Source organism: Microtus ochrogaster, linkage group LG12 (assembly GCF_000317375.1).
Source record: "Microtus ochrogaster isolate Prairie Vole_2 linkage group LG12, MicOch1.0, whole genome shotgun sequence".
Lineage (NCBI taxonomy): Eukaryota > Metazoa > Chordata > Mammalia > Rodentia > Cricetidae > Microtus > Microtus ochrogaster.
The window spans coordinates 941,958-955,619 of NC_022036.1; the positions used below are offsets into that span (position 1 = coordinate 941,958).

The 13,662-nt window shown below is 38.0% G+C and overlaps 1 protein-coding gene across 1 annotated transcript in view; it reads right to left on the reverse strand.

The window, feature by feature from the left end:
- The window catches only part of Cntnap2 (contactin associated protein like 2), a 2,135,903-nt gene that overhangs the window by 829,493 nt on the left and 1,292,748 nt on the right, over nucleotides 1-13,662 (reverse strand). The window contains exon 12 of the mRNA XM_005363796.2: nucleotides 11,778-11,897. Coding sequence (XP_005363853.1) covers nucleotides 11,778-11,897 — 120 coding nt within the window. The remainder of the gene's footprint in view (nucleotides 1-11,777; nucleotides 11,898-13,662) is intronic.

Below are 13,662 nucleotides of genomic sequence, written 5' to 3' on the forward strand. Positions count from 1 at the left end.
GGAGGCGGGAATTTTTTTTTCTCAATAAAAAAAATCTTAAAAAAATACATTCAAATGGATAATGATAAAGATTATCTTATATTGTATCTATTTCTCATATGTTAAATTAAATGTGTGATAGAAATTGCTAAACTTTACAGTATGTTAAATAAATTTTAACACTTGGAAAAAAAAGAGAGAGAAATAAAGAAAAGGAACACTTTAAGAATGATAATTATATTTGAGACACATCTTTCACCATCCCGCCTTGACCACCAGGAAACCACAGACCCCTGGCAGCACCCATTTCTTCTGTGACCATAGTCTCTGCCACCTGGGGCTATCTGCAGGGCTGAGCCAGCCTTCCACAGCCTTCTGAGAATCTGCAATGGAAACCTGCTAAGTCTATGGAGGGTTTGTCCCTGTGCTGCAAAGCTGCACCTACCAGAGATGAGCTAAAGTCATTTCTGACACCCCATTTGCATATTAGCCACAAAGTGATTGACTGCTCATCTGGTCCAAAATCTGTCAAGTTGAAATAACAGCAGTGATCTGAATGCCAATCCAATAGAAGAGAGACTACGTCTATGCCAAAGGACATCAACAGCAACCTAACCCCAGATGCTTAAGTCCATTGCAAAGATGTGAACATGACAATCAGAGACAATGTCTCCTCGAAACCTTAGACTTCACAAAGTAATGTTTCCTGAGAAAAGAAACAAAGGAGCATCTCTATTTAGAAATTATAAACATGAACAAGGAACTGAAAGAAGATATGAAAAATGCAATAACAAGGATTAGGAAAGCACAAAGAGCTGAATAAAAACCAATTCAAGATGTTAAAGCATTTGACAAATAGGTAGAATTTTGGAATAAAACTTAAAGTAAAATGAAACTTGAAAGTTTCAGGAAGCTAAATAAAAAGGATGGGTCAAGTGGGAGAGCAAATACCAGAGCCTGAAAGACAAGACACAAGACTTGAATCCCTCAATAAAACAAGATGACTAAGGAGTTCTATAAAACAAACAAACAAACAAACAAAAACACAGAGTCATAGCTATAAACAAATGAGAAGCAGCCTGGGTCAAAGACGGAGAAAGTCTTTTCAATAATATAAGAAAATCACCTAATCTAAAGAAAAAATATTTATACTAAGTTGTAAGAGTCAGAAAGAACAACAATTAGGTAGGACCAGAAATAAAACTCCCTGGCCTCACATAATAATCAAAACACGAAATGTCCAGAACAAAGATGACTTTTGAAAGCCTCTAGAGAGAAAGACCAAGTAATAAGATAGGCAGACTCATCATCAAAAGAACCAAAAGATGACTTTTAATGCACACTTTAAAATCTAGAAAGACTCTCTTGATGCCCTAAACGTTCTGAAAATTTACAGTTGCCAGTTCAAGCTACCATACCTAACAAAATTATCAGTCACAATAAAAAAAGAAAAGAAAAACTTTCCAACTTAAATGTGTGTTAAAGGAATTCGTCACCATCAAGTAGATCTTACAGAGGATACCAGAAGGAACATGTTACACTGAAAAAAGGAATAAATACATTCAAGAGGTAACAGGGAAAAATAACATTTTAGGTAAAATGATTAAACAAATGAAGACTAAGAAAATAAACTTCACGAACCAACAAAATAACAGAACTTAATAAACATCTTTCAATAATAACTTTGAACATCAATGGTCTTAATATCCCATTAAAAATATAGACTAGAAGATTGAATGAAAAATCAGGATCTGTAATTTTCTGGCTTCAGGAAACATACTTTACCATCAAAGGCAGAGACTATCTGGAAGGGAAAGGGTGCACAAGAAATGGAACCAGAAATCAAATAGGAATTTCTTTTATAATACTCAATAAAATACACCTCAAACTGAAACTAATCAGAAGACATGAAGAAGGTATCTTCATGCTGATCAGGTGTCCAATGTCTCAAAAGACATTGCAGCTATAAGCATACATGCACCAATCTCAGTGCTTCCAACTTCATAGTGAAAATATTTGGAGCCAGGTCAGTTTAGGATTTGATAATGTGTTAGGAAGTTTAAGTATAGCATTAAAAATTAGGTCAAAATAAGCTGATTTTCAAGAATATCTATGAATTTAATTTTCCCTATGAAAATACATAGTATTATTAAATAATATCAGTGAGAAACTATGACACTGGCTTATTTTGATTCAAGGTTGGTTTTGAATTCAAAGCTAAAGAAAATCAACCAGTGGAAGTGTTCTTTCAAAAGCAACATTTTTTATTTCATTTTTAAATTGTGCATGGAGAGTTGCCAGCATGTTTTTCCATGGGACATGTGGGTGCAATGACTGTGGAGCTCAGAAAATGTCATCAGAGCCCTTGGGACTGAAGTACAGATGGCTGTAAGGTGCCATGTGGATGCTGGGAATCAAACCATGGTCCTCTGGTAGAGCAGTAAGAGCTGCTAACCATTGAGCAATCTCTCCAGCACCAATAATATTTTTTTTTGATGTACAGTTTTAAAGTACTTAAGTGCATTACTTCTTTTGTAATTTTCTTAAGGGAAGGTTAATTTTGAGATGCTTATAAAACTTCTCTGATTTTTTGTGTTTCAGGAGTTTTTATGCATTAAATAAATTATCTCCCACTATGCTACAGAAAATTAATCTCTTTTAAAACAAGAGTATTATAATCGGGGATTTTAAAAATAGATTTAATCTATTAACACAGCCTTACACAAGGACATTGGAAGAAAGCCTTGGTGTGCAGATACGGTTTTGAATGCTGTTTTCTTTCTTACTTTACTAGCTCCACCATAATCTGGTAATCAGCAAAGAGTAACTAAGGCCATGTCTTCAGAGTTGAAGGCAGAGGGCCAATGCCCTTTAACGGCGTTACAATGGTGATTTTAATAATTCTCTGTGGGGCCATGATGATACCCCCCAGAAGCCTCATGGAGTTTCTACTCAGAGCTTGAAATGGTACAGAGGAAATGTCAGTAATTTTAATAACAAATCTCCAAATTTAAGTTCTCTGTTATTGTTCTTTAAGTAGCTAGCTATTGTCCTCCTTTAAATGCCAGCAATAATCAAAAATAACATGTAAGTTTGAAATAATAACAAACAAAATGGTAATCTTATAGACAAGCAGCTCACAGCATCCACAGAGGCTCAGCTGAGTCTGGCTAAGTGGCTCTTGTCCACCCTTAATCATGCACGCCCAGAACGCAACTTTTCTACAATGTAAAAAATATTTGGCTGCTATACAGAAAATCAGAGTTTTGTGTTTGGAAATATCAATAGGAACAAAGATCAGGTTTTCAAAATACTAGAAATGAATATTGCATTGGGAATACTAAATATTTTAATAAGCACAACCTAGAAATTTTCAAAGGGAGCAGAGAATTTGAGTGGAGTGGAGACCATGAAACCAAAGCTGCCCACAGGCATTTCCCTTTCCATAGGGAGGAACATGGCACTGTGCCCTTTTATAGTTTGTTTCTATGACATATTCATGCTGGAATTGTCCTCTGATCTCGTTTCTCCCCAGCAGTTGTATACAGTGCAGAATAATTAAGGAGGAAAGGATAAAAAAAATAGTTAACAAGTATATGTTGGAGTAAAACAGTCAAAGAACAATAGAAATGGTGGGTTTTCCAGTTCACTGATGGAAAGTTTTCTTTGGGGGAGACACAGGGACCATTATTTTATGTGTATGTAGGAAATAGGACTATGGATGGAGAAGATTGGAGGAACAGCTGGTGCTTTGTCATGAAGTACTATCTCTATGCTTTCATTATTTTTCGTTATTTCTTGAAATGGAAATATCACTAGGGGAGGAAATAGATCAGATTACTATGTTAGAGTTCTATCAGATCTCACATCCCTCCCATGGAGAACACTGGAAGAAGGCTTTGTGAAATTATACTTTGAATATAAGATACTCTGCACACAGACTCACATGTCTGAGCACGTGGTCCCTCACAGGCAGGAGGTTATGGTATCTTTAAAATAGGGGGCATAGCTGGAGAAATTGGACCATTGGACACAAGACTTTGAAGGTGTTAACTCATCTGATCTACTAAAATATAAACAAGTCACAACCCAAGCTCCTAGCATCATGGACCAAGTCATTTCATCTGCCACTTCTTCCCCGCATGGTGGATTGTGTCCTTGGGAACTGTGGTCAAAAATAAGTGATTCCTCCCTGACACTATTTCAGGCATATATTGTCACTGCAAGAATAAAAGCAATATCCTATAACAATAAGGACATGCAATTAAAGAAAGCAGCAAGGGGAAAGAGACAGGAAACTTGTCCAAACTAGACAAGTTACACAGTTAAACTGCTACAAGTTACACAGTTTCAATCAGGAATGTCTCAAAGTGGCATTATTAATAGAAACTAAAAATATCATTGATTACTATTTCCAGGAGGTAGATCTGTTGTGCCTTATGTTCAGCAACATGGTATATACATGTATCATTTTTTACATATGATTTCCAAACTTAATGCTTTATGTTGATATTATTTTCTGTACACATAGCTGGTAAAACAATGACAATATATTCATCAATTCATATGCCATGTAAGTTTGTAAGTTACTTAAAAAGTAATTCACAATTGATGACAGAAGCTGAAAAGAAATCCCACACTAACTCAGAATTGAGTATAATAAAGGGTTATTTGTGTATGGGTAGACCTACAGATCATAATCCTCTGCTTGAATGGATCCCGCAGCCAGAAGGCAAGACAGATGGGCATTTTACATTGGCATTTATAGTATAAGAAGCCACACCCAAGTGGGCGGGTAACTTAAAGGCTATGGGTGGTAGAAATTCTTATAGCATCTGCCACTTTTGTTTAAATAAGAGTGTTCTAAGCATAATACAAAATTATACACAATAAGAATAAATATCAAAATAACAAAAGAAGAAAAGAACCCTAGTCATCCTTGCTGGTTAGCTGGAAGAAAAAGAATTCTCCCGTTTAAAGGTATGATTTTACCCCTAAAGAGTTTGGATTTTTTAGATAATGAAAGAATGAATGGGGCCCTAATTCATTTCCCAGGGTCATTTTTTCCTATTTAATACACTCCAGTGAACATTTGATTACTGTGGACTGGACAAGAGATAAAGGCTCCAAACATTAGAGGAAATGAAATAGTCATCTCTGGCCATAGATCGTAAGAGGCCACCCTCCGAATTTGAATGGAGAAACCTCACAAAAAGGTATATATTTAACATATTTTGTGGCCATGTTGTGTAGAAATAGTCCAGTACAGTTTAGTTTCCATCTGGGTTCCATTTTGGAGGCTCCCATAGAGTCCAAAGCTGTCTCACCTTGTTGTTATGTGATCTGGCCTGTGTTGTGGACCTCACAGTCCATTTCATGGTTTCCCTCTCTCTTTCTTGACTTCAAGTTTGAAAACCATGTAAGAACTTTTGTAGTATTAACCTATCACCATGACTGGCACACAATGAAGAAGAGATTTCAAAGAAAACCTGGCAGGTAGAAGCCACGTATAGAATAAGCGAGAATCCGAAAGAAAGTACTCCGTGAGAATGGTAATCAGTCAGAGGAAGAGTCTTTCCCGGCTGTGTTTGATCAGTGAGTTACTTCCCAGATTTTCAATTGAAGCTGTATGAAGAGAATTGAATTCAAAGATTTATACTGATTGTGAGGGACTGAAAGAGCTGAACGTGAGAGGCAGGAGTTGCTGAGTGATTACAAAGGTCTATAACAAAGACAGCTCAAGAGAGGTCGACAAAGAGGAGACGATGTGGCCGAGGAAAGACAGAGCACAGCGAGTCTACGCATAGGTTAACTATAGAGGAGGTAAACTAGGTTAGGAGACAGAAAAGGAAAGAAAGTGCCTTTGAAAAAATAGAGCAAGGGGAATGAAGTGGAAATCAGTGTGCGGGGCTTGTAGTCAGGATCTCTCTCTCTCTTTCCCTCTACACACACGCACACACACACACACACACACACACACACACACACACACACACACACACACACACACAGGGAAAGGGAGATGGACTGATGGAAATACTGACTAAGAAGACCATGAAGGGATTAAGAGCTCATGAAGTCCCTACTTTCAGTGGTAACAACCTTCCTCACAAAGAACAGAATTTTGTGTCCTCATGTCTTTCCCAGGGAAAGGGCTACTGTCAAATTAGATATAAATGACCCTGTTCTATTTTCAAACAAGCTAGTGTCCAAGTCAGGTTAAGAACTACTCACTCAAAATCAACCAGGTATTAGGGATCAATTTTAAATTATCCTAAAAATTGGACTTAAGAATCCAGATATATGGGAGGAGGGGGAGGGAAATGGGAGGCTGGGAGGAGGCGGAAAATTGTTTTTTTTTTCCTTTTCTCAATAAAAAAAAACTGAAAAAAATATAATAAAAAAAAAAGAATCCAGATATGGGTCGAGGGAAATTCTACAGTAGTGGCCTACCCTAGGCACAGAGGGCACATTTGAAGGCAGGGAGTATAAAAGCCATCCTAGAATATCCTCTGAAAATTACCCATGGGAAAATACTTCTGGATTACTTATGAATTAACACCAGTAACAGTTACTTCATTGTTCCTGTGCTGATTTCATTTAAATGTGTTCTCTGATTAAAACCCCAAGGCATTGGTGGAAAAATTAAGAAATAAATAGTTTATAGTCAACACATTATCTAAGCCATAGGTAATGAGTTAGGATGCTTTGATGATGATGATGATGATGATGATGAGATGCTGATAAGAAATGCTCATTTAAGAAAACATGTCCTAGATTGTAACACAGATCCCAAGTGAATATTTTTGTTTATATATACATGTGAGCTTGCACACTCAAATACACACACATACATATACTTACACATATATAAACATTAATGCCCACACATAAACACACTCATATACATGCAAACATACACACATGCATTTATTCACATATACACACACTCACACATATGTTAACTACATTCTATTTCTGAGCACATAAGCCTGGTTAAATTATTAGGTCTCATAGCTGACAATGTGTGTGGCCTAGGACTTAACTTTTCTGAGCTTTAATTATAAAAACAAGAAAATGATTGTAATTTTAGCTACTTTGTGGTCTTAGAAGTCACTAGAAGACTTAGGTATAATGTTCTAAACATGTTTTTACATTTCATTTGTCTTTAATATCTTTCTTTCTTTTTTCCTTCCTTCCTTCCTTCCTTCCTTCCTTCCTTCCTTCCTTCCTTCCTTCCCACCTTCTATCTCTCTATATGGAAGCATAAAATATAAAAATCCTTATCATATATTTCCCTGTATGTTACTTGTTTTTCTTTGCCACTGTTAATTGTAATTTTTATTTTATATATAATTAAACTTTTTTATTGAGGAATATGTTAAGATTAAAAACCATACAAAATTATTAATAAATAACAATACTTTATAAACTTATCATGGCCATGTGTTCTACACACAGGAAGGACCCTATGTTCTAGAATTAGAAACAATATGAAGAGGGACATTGGTAGTCAGAATTCTGAGGCCTTAGAGAGCACTGCCACCAAATGAGCATTCCCTGCAGGATACCCTCTTTTCAAAGGTGAATAGGGACACCAAACGTGAATCAACACACTCCAAAGACTGGTCACTAGACAGAACCCAGGTGAAGACTTTGCAGATAAAATCAGCTCTTCTAGTGAATCCAGTGAGTAACTGTCCTGTGTAAGCTTGACCAGGTATTTGCTAGTGGATGATTTGCACATCAGAGATTCTGCTGGGTTCAGAGGAATCCATGACCAATAAGCATGAACAAAAAGAAAACAAAACAAAACAAACAAACAAACAAAACCAGGACCATGGGCCTTCAAATCATAAACAATGCAGTCTCCCAGAAACTTGAAAGAACTTCTAAGAAAATTCTAATCCTTAGAGAAAATCATAGCCCTACTGGCCTCCTGGCTCTCCAGTTTGCTCAGAACGTGCACATTGAGCTAGCTCACCTGTGCCAGACAATCACACAGAATAGTCACGGTGAGCTGGTGCTTCCGCCAGCTGCTAAGAAGATGAGTGCCACATGCAAGAAGAAAAGGAAGGGGTTTGAGGTGAGGTGGCATGCATAGGTTCACGACATTTGTCACTAGGACCTCCATCTGTCACCCAGTGACTCATCAACCCCGTGCACGCATGGCACCATGGAGATACGTGAGAAGCACAGTAAAGGCAAAGAAAATAATATTGCCAGTGCCAGTGCGTGGGGACTTGAGCAAGGAACTCTCTATAAATATTAGATTAAAGAGACATGAGCAGCTTTTACCATTATAGACCGTAATAGAATTTGATCAGCTAAATCCCAGGGCTTTATAAGCACAAATTATGTAAACAAGCTTAATGGCGTTTTGATAAAACTACAAAGCCATTTGTATGAAGAATGCAAGAGGTGCTTTTTGTTTGGAATCTAAACCTCATGCACAGAGCACAGATGCTTCTTACTCAAATTAAAAAAGAAATAGGAAGTATAGTACGGAGACTGGGGAGATGGCTCAGTGAGTAAAAGGCTTGTATAATTCTGACAAGCTGCATTCAGATCCCTAGAACCCATTAAAGCTGGACCCAACAGCCCAGTCACCTGTAGTCCCAGTGTGCCTCTCTAGACACTTGTAGGGCAGGCAGCCTGGCTAAGGCAATGGCAAAGAGACCCTGTCTCAAGGAGGGTGATATAGAACACGGATTAAAGGATAAAACCCCAAGGAAACCAGACTGCTGAGTTCTTTGAGAAGAGATTTATTGACAACATCACTCCTCCATGTCAACTCCGCAGCACTTGATGGGTTTTGTCATTAAGGACACTCTCTAACGTCTGAGAGGGGTAGCTCAATTGATGGTTTCCTCGATGTATTTATGCAGCATCTTTAGATCACCCATTCCTTCTCTTATGCCATCATACTTCCAGAGTCCTAGCAGCTCTCCTATGGCACACTTCCATTACAGCACGATATCCAGCACGTCCTTCACTCTGTAGCCCTCCAGATGGAAATCATTCTCTAGAATCTTGACCATCACTTCAGTCTCTACAGGGTATCCCACTTACCTCCCTTAATACTGTCAGATATTTTTCTCTCATCTTTTTCTCTGATGCACATATGTGTTCATATGTGGGCACACATGCACAGTCATACATGCCATACAATCCTACCTGTTTATCTGCTGTGACCCTTTCTTTCCCCTGCCTCTTAGCCCTTCTCTCCAGCTTGTTAACCCACTAGGAGTTTAGTTCTTTGTCACGAAATCCTTTCATGCCGTGGGCCATTGATTTGTGGGGCTCTTTTCTTTCCTCACCTTTTTTAGTACCTTATCTCCTTTTATTTCTTAAGGTTTGTGTAGCAGGAACTATTTTTCTCAAGGCATGAAGTGATATATCTAGACTTTATAGGCTATCTCAGCCTGGCATCCCTACCTTGTCTTTACAACAGTCCCTGGATATGGAACAGCACAAGCAAACCGTCATGGTATTATGTTTGGTGATGAATACCATCTAAATGCCATATAGAACATCGTATTTCAAGAACAGATGATGAATGACAAAGAGCTAAATGACCTTTATAGAGTCATTCAGCATGTTTAAAAACATGAAGTCAGCCGGGCAGCGGTTAATCCCAGCACTCGGGAAGCAGAGGCCAGCGGATCTCTGTGAGTTTTAGGCCAGCCTGGTCTACAAGAGCTAGTTCCAGGATAGGCTTCAAAGTTATAGAGAAACCCTTTCTCCAAAAAAAAAAAAAAAAAAAAAAAACAAAACAAAAAAAAACAAAACAAAAAAACAAAAAACCTCTAAGTCAAGATTTTTCTAGCATTCTTGGACACATCTATGTTTATAACTATCAAGTTCAGAAAGTTGTACTGTTCTTACTGTTCAGACTGTATTGGGATCCTTGGGTTTATCATTATGATTCTCTATCCCAAAGATATGGATAAGGTGTAATTTGTAGTTCTGATAATCATCATGCTTCAATGCCCAGCAAAGCATCTTTCTGAAAATTAAACTGTGCTAAGTTCTAGTAAGATTAAAATGAAGTGTAACAAGAAAAGATCAGAGGACATTGGCTAGTCGGCCATTGGAACAATTAAAACTTCCTGTTAGCTGATCCCTCTCTTGTGCACACCAGAGATTTCAGTGTAGGAGAGAATTTAGGGGATACCAATTCCCTTCTACAGTCTTCTCTGCTGGGCTTCCACGCTGAGGTCACGTCCAGCCCTTGCCATTATCCCTTCGATTCTGTATCATGCCTTGCTTCATGATACCGCAAAAAGTTCTCCACTGAGTCCTCGCTGCCCATGGTGCTGTTTGCAATTTTAAGTTTTAGTGGCAGAAGTGTATTTCTACTTGAAATCTTTAGAGGTGGAGATAAGACACTTGTTTGGAAATAACAGAAATAGAAATCCATAAATGATTTTGAAATATATATCCAGGAATCATTGGTTTCAAATAGATTTCAATTAGAGTGTTTTTAAAACAACATGAATAAATTACTTCAATAAATAGGAAAATCTTACCCAATGGGTTCTTATGAACCCAGTATATTAATTTTTTTCTGGGGATTTTATTACTCTTTTGTATAATAATCATGGTTGTAAGCAGTATTTTCACTAGTAAGTAGTCCACTTGGTAGATAAGAATGTGGAAGCTTAATGAATTTAGCAATGTTAGTTAAGGTGCCTATGATTACATAGATGGTGAATAGTGGAGCCAGAACCCAAACCCACACAATGTTAGAGCAGTCACATGCTGCCATCAACATACTACTATGTAGATCACTATATTGCCATTATCCTTCAGTACCCTAAGTCTCAGCAGTTCACAGTGAGTGCTGGTCATCTCTTGGAGTCAGTAATGATAAATGGCTCAAAGCCCCTTCTGGATTTTTGGAGCTCAATAATGCTGCCAATGTCTGTTAGAAATTTCTTTCCCATCTTAGAGAGGTTGCATTATATACCCTGCTCTGGGAGCTTGCAAGAATCTACAATCTCATTTCACTGGCCTGAAATTTGATATGGAATTGAAGAAAAATCAGGATCTCTTCCTAAACAAATTTCATGAAAGCTTTGTGTAATCTTCGCAATTGCCAGAAAGGGATCTGAATACACAGAGGATACCCTTCTACAGAGAACAGAGGAAGGTCAGCAGCGGCTCATAAGCCTTCCCCAAAGAGAAGCAGGGGGAGACTGGGCAGTGATACATTTCCCCAGCCTAGGACACTAAGTGAGGTGACTTCACATGCCACTTCTTTCTGTGAAGTTAAGCTTTGCAATTTTACTTTCTTGGTTTTTCCTTTACATGTTGATTTTTCCTCAAAAAATGTTAACTATCCATTGTTTAACTAAAAGATAGACAATTTAAAAATATTTATTTTTATTTTATTTTATGTGCATGAGTGTGTGCCTACATGTATGTGTATATATACAATGTGTATGCCTCATACCTATGCAGATTAGAAGAGTCCATCATATCTGTTGGAACTGGAATTAGAGACAGGTGTAAGCTGCCATGTATGTGCTGGGAACTGAACCCAGGTCCTCTGCAAGAGCAGCCAGTGCTCTTAACTGCTGAGCCATGCATGTCTCTAGATTTCAAAGGCAAACTTTCAAGAGATTACTGTGTCAGAGTTTTCACGGCATGTTCTGGCTTAACAAGCCCAGCAAGATTTACCTTGTTAGAGGTTTGGTGAGAATATAACACCAGGGCAACAAACAGTTCAGGGGACTATTATTCTCAGCATACAGAGAAGTCGTCTTCATAAAACATAAACGTGACACAGTTACCTGTCATGTTGCAATAAACCTTCAGAGGTCCCAGAGGTCCACTGCCATCGGGATCTATCCAGTAGTAATTTGACGTCTGGCCAAGGTGTTTGTAGGCTTCACAGGAGGGCTCGTAGATAGCTGGAATGAGATGTCCACATGAGCAGAGCACAAAACAAACGTCTCTCCAGCTCAGAGCCCCCGCTACATGCCCAGCGCAGACAGACTGCTGTGTGAAACAGTTCTTTCTAAAATGAACACTCTCTTTCTCCAAACTTAAATTCCTGACTTAGCTCTTTCTTTATAAGTCTTTCTGACCCTAAAAGCTACTTATATAACTCTAAGTATCCTAAAGGATAGATCTAATCAAAACTATTAAAGAACACATGTCATGTGTGTTTTTATCCGAATACATGGCCCTTTAATTCATACTCATTTGTAGCTAGCATCTTCTTCCTATAAGATACTTTATTTTGAAAGATTGATAACAATTGAACTATCAACTAAGATAAAGGAGATTTCTTTCTCAATTTTTGTATCCCTAATATAAATTTCCTTTAATTTGCATGGAATTTATAATCTTCTTGTGTCTCGGGCATAAGGAAAGCAAGTTTCCTGATTAAATTTGTTACAGGTGCTTTAACTACATCAAAATTTAGTTTGCATAAAAAGCCTGCATTTGCATAATTAAATTATAGGTTCTTTTCCATTGTTTTCCTTTTCCTTTACACGTCTGTAACACATTTTCTTTTTTGTGAAGAGGCTGCACCTGTTTTCAGAAGTACAAAATGGATATTTACATATCTCCTTGGTTGTAAAGCTATTAAGTCAAGTTTTTTTCTTTCCTCCAGCAGCTTCATAGTGACATTTGTGAGAAATGTGAATCATCCCAGCACAGGACAAGGAAGTATTCTTGGTGAAAACGGATTTCACCCGGACAGACTTTGTTGTACAGTGCTTCTAGGGCCTGCTGTGTGTAAATTAGGAGATCGGGCGTCTGTGTTTCAAGCATCCTTTGTCTTATCCTTTACCAAGATTTTCTGCCCCTCTTCATCTGCCCATGGCTCCCTCTACCCAAGGAGAACAGATGTTCAGCTCTCTTGTTATACCAATGTCGCCACTCTCAGTCAAATGCCTCAACATTTCTTCTGTTGACTTGTCCCCTCTTCCTTCTGCAGAGTTATAATGTACAGAGTCTCTGCCATATGTCACACTATATGCCCGCCCATGCAGATTTAGCTGGACACAATCCAGACTCAAGACCTTTGGAGCAGGATTTGTTTGTTGATTACATGGGTATTGCTTATGCTTCAAGTGCTGTTGAAGGAGGATGTGGCTAGAAAAGTAAGCAGAACCCATTCATCTTTGCCCCAGGGTAACCATTAATAACACTTTCAATCTCTTAAGTGTCTACACAGTAAGCTACATGTTCTCTCTAATTGTGAATGCCATGCTTAGTAAAATGCAGTAATAAAAAACCAGGGAAAATGTTTTTTAAATGTCCAGCAGGAAGATGCTATAATTAGATATAGGCTTAAAAATCAAAACTCCATGCAGTAAGTGGTAGATGGCAGGGGACTATCAGGCTGTTGCTGCTACTGGCTGGTTGGAAGATGACTGGCAGGTGAATTAAAGCAATGTGGCCAGTGATAAAGTTGGCAAGACTGAGTGCAGCAGTTCTGAGATCAAGACAACGTGGAGGCCAGTTGCACAGAAGTGAGTAGGAACAAGTGCCGCTGAAGGGTGATCTGAAATTATAATCTCTTAAGACAAACTAGACACCTTATTAGTGACAGCATCTCTCCAGGTTAAAATTTAAAGTAAAATCCTTACTTTTGAAAAATTCACACTGTATACAATGGATTATTGTACCTATATTCTATTCACACTGTATACAATGGATTAT